General features: G+C 49.0%; 1 protein-coding gene across 1 annotated transcript in view; it reads left to right on the forward strand.

The window, feature by feature from the left end:
• Nucleotides 1-2,500, forward strand: part of LOC140406968 (E3 ubiquitin-protein ligase HUWE1-like) — a gene marked incomplete at its 3' end in the record, with an annotated part of 4,419 nt that extends 1,919 nt beyond the window's left edge. The window contains exons 3-5 of the mRNA XM_072494794.1: nt 1-138; nt 1,063-1,180; nt 2,360-2,500. The exon at nt 1-138 is cut by the window's left edge and continues 108 nt beyond it. Of these exons, the coding sequence (XP_072350895.1) occupies nt 1-138; nt 1,063-1,180; nt 2,360-2,500 (397 nt within the window). The remainder of the gene's footprint in view (nt 139-1,062; nt 1,181-2,359) is intronic.
• Nucleotides 2,501-3,004: the final 504 nt, after the last annotated feature.

A 3,004-nucleotide genomic window follows, 5' to 3' on the forward strand; every position in this document is an offset into this window, starting at 1 on the left:
AGGCTCCGCCCCTCTCGCCCGCCCCAGTTACCCCGGCAACGCCTTCCTCTTTGGACCCATTCTTCTCCCGTGAACCCTCATCCATGCACATATCCTCCAACCTGCCTCCGGACACACAGAAGTTCCTGCGCTTTGCAGGTAAGTGAATGCACAGGGTTGTCGGTGCCTTTTCTAATGAGCTTCACTCTGTATCTAACCCCGTGTGTACCTGTGCTGGGAGTGTTTGATGGGGACAGTGTAGAGGGAGCTTTACTCTGTACCTAACCCCGTGCTGCCCTTGTCCTGGGAGTGTTTGATGGGGACAGTGTAGAGGGAACTTTACTCTCTATCTAACCCCGTGCTGTACCTGTCCTGGGAGTGTTTGATGGGGACAGTGTAGAGGGAGCTTTACTCTGTATCTAACCCCGTGCTGTACCTGTCCTGGGAGTGTTTGATGGGGACTGTGTAGAGGGAGCTTTACTCTGTATCTAACCCCTTGCTCTACCTGTCCTGGGAGTGTTTGATGGGGACAGTGTAGAGGAAGCTTTACTCTGTATCTAACCCCGTGCTGTACATGTCCTGGGAGTGTTTGATGGGGACAGTGTAGGGGGAGCTTTACTCTGTATCTAACCCCCTGCTGTACCTGCCCTGGGAGTGTTTGATGGGGACATTGTAGAGGGAGCTTTAATCTGTATCTAATCCCGTGCTGCACCTGTCCTGGGAGTGTTTGATGGGGACAGTGTAGAGGGAGCTTTACTCTGTATCTAACCCCGTGCTGTACCTGTCCTGGGAGTGTTTGATGGGAACAATGAGGGAGCTTTACTCTGTATCTAACCTCATGCTGGGAGTGTTTGCTGGGGACAGTATTGAGGGAGCTTTATCCTCACTCTACGCTGTGATGTTCCTTTGTAAGGGGTTAAAAAAAGTGTTCTTTGTTGCCTGTGATATCACAAGATGCATTCCCACTGCTTGTTCTCTCCACTATACACTGTATCAGTCTTAAAAGTGACCCGGGTCCAAATTCGGGTCCTGAATGATGGGTGCTTCGACAATCTGAGCTTCTAAGTTGTTCCCATTTTTCAGAAACCCATCGAACGGTGCTGAACCAGATTCTGCGTCAGTCCACCACGCACCTGGCAGACGGTCCCTTCGCGGTCCTCGTGGATTACATTCGGATCCTTGACTTTGATGTCAAACGCAAGTAGGTTCTCCCCCATGAAGGCACGGGCCTCAGTCTCTTTGCTTTACAACAGATGCCAGAGTAAACTCAGAATTAAAAATAGACCGCAGAGGAATTTCTGATTGTCAACCTGGGTTTTGATTCTGTCGCCCTCTAAACATCGAACCCTTTGGACGAGGACTTTCTGTTTGTCTGTTCGGATCCCAGATGAGAACCCAATTATTTTCAATTTATAAAACGTGGGAGGAAGTATTACTGCACCCCAGGAGCAATGACCGATAGGTATCTTTTATGTTCAAACAAACTTTAATTTAAACACAGAATTAACTACATTAGCAACAAAGAAATAGTTTTACATTTTACAGTTACAAAAGTTCTTAACTCCCTCCCTGAACCTGCCACTGCATTCCAATTTAGCAAACCAATATATATTAAATTGCCACTCGTGAATAAAGTTCACAACCAGTGTTTTATTTGCTTTTCTTTGTGCAAAGTCGTTGGAGAGAGAACCTTTCAGGAGCAAACTGAAACCCCTCTTTTCAGAGAAAGTTCTCGGTCCTGCTGGCTCTCCAGACAGATCTGGCTCCTCCTATTAACTGTATCACCTTTACCCAAAGCAGAAGGCATTCTTTTGTCTCTGACAAGATGTCCCTTGGCTTGTTTAGCCAGGACCAAACACAGTACCCCATATAAATTATCTACACCCCAGGGGGTCTTGACATTTCACAGTAACTTCATTGCAGTATTAATGTAAGCCTATTTGTGACAACAAAGATTATTAAATGTAAACCATATTCCATTAGCAAGCGATCTGTAAACACGTAAATGGTTCTAGATCGATGAACAGAACACTTGCCCTGAAAGTCAATGATTTCCTCAGTTTTACATCATCTTAATCACACTCTCGCAGCCATACTGACTGTATGCATTGTACCGCAGGTTTTAGTACCATTACTGCAAAAAAGGACAATTTATTAACATCCAGCACATCATCTCCCCTACCACACCAAAGTTAGGCAGATGTGCACCATTCCTGTTGACTGAGTGCTCAGAGACCCCGTTTCCTTGGTGCTCTGCAGTCCTTTGTTTTTAATTCGGAATCAGTTCCCGGAATGTGAGTTACATTGATGTTTATTGCCCGCCTCTGTGTTATGTTTGAGACATACTTGCTGATCCGCCTGCCCTGCTTCCTTTGGCCAGGTACTTCCGTCAGGAGTTGGAGCGCTTGGACGAAGGAATCCGCAAGGAGGACTTGGCGGTGCACGTGCGGAGGGACCACGTCTTTGAGGACTCGTACCGGGAACTCCACAGGAAGTCCCCCGAGGAGATGAAGAACCGGCTGTAAGGGCACAACCTCTTGAGCTCTCCAGTTTTTTAAACCTCGATCCTTGCAGAGCTGGAGAGCGTCAGATAGATCAGGGGTTTGGTGGGTCTTTGACGGCTGGGGCCACACATGTTTAGCGGAATAGCTGTTGACTTTTGTTAGTTAGGGGACCCCACCCTCGGGAGGAGATGCACTCTTTACAAGTGAATTTGAATGGGAGATGGTGTGGAAACGAATGTGTCCATTTACCCGGTAGGGGAGGTGGCTGGGCCCACCAACTATCCCGAGTCAGATAAAGCGACATTAGAATGCATTTTTCACACAACATTCGTCTGTCTCAGTGGCTCTCACTCTCTGCCCCCCCCTCGCTCTCTGCCCCCCCCTCGCTCTCTGCCCCCCCCTCGCTCTCTGCCCCCCCTCGCTCTCTGCCCCCCCTCGCTCTCTGCCCCCCCTCGCTCTCTGCCCCCCCTCGCTCTCTGCCCCCCCCTCGCTCTCTGCCCCCCCTCGCTCTCTGCCCCCCT

The sequence above is a fragment of the Scyliorhinus torazame genome, unplaced genomic scaffold, assembly GCF_047496885.1.
Source record: "Scyliorhinus torazame isolate Kashiwa2021f unplaced genomic scaffold, sScyTor2.1 scaffold_1064, whole genome shotgun sequence".
In the NCBI taxonomy this organism is placed as follows: domain Eukaryota; kingdom Metazoa; phylum Chordata; class Chondrichthyes; order Carcharhiniformes; family Scyliorhinidae; genus Scyliorhinus; species Scyliorhinus torazame.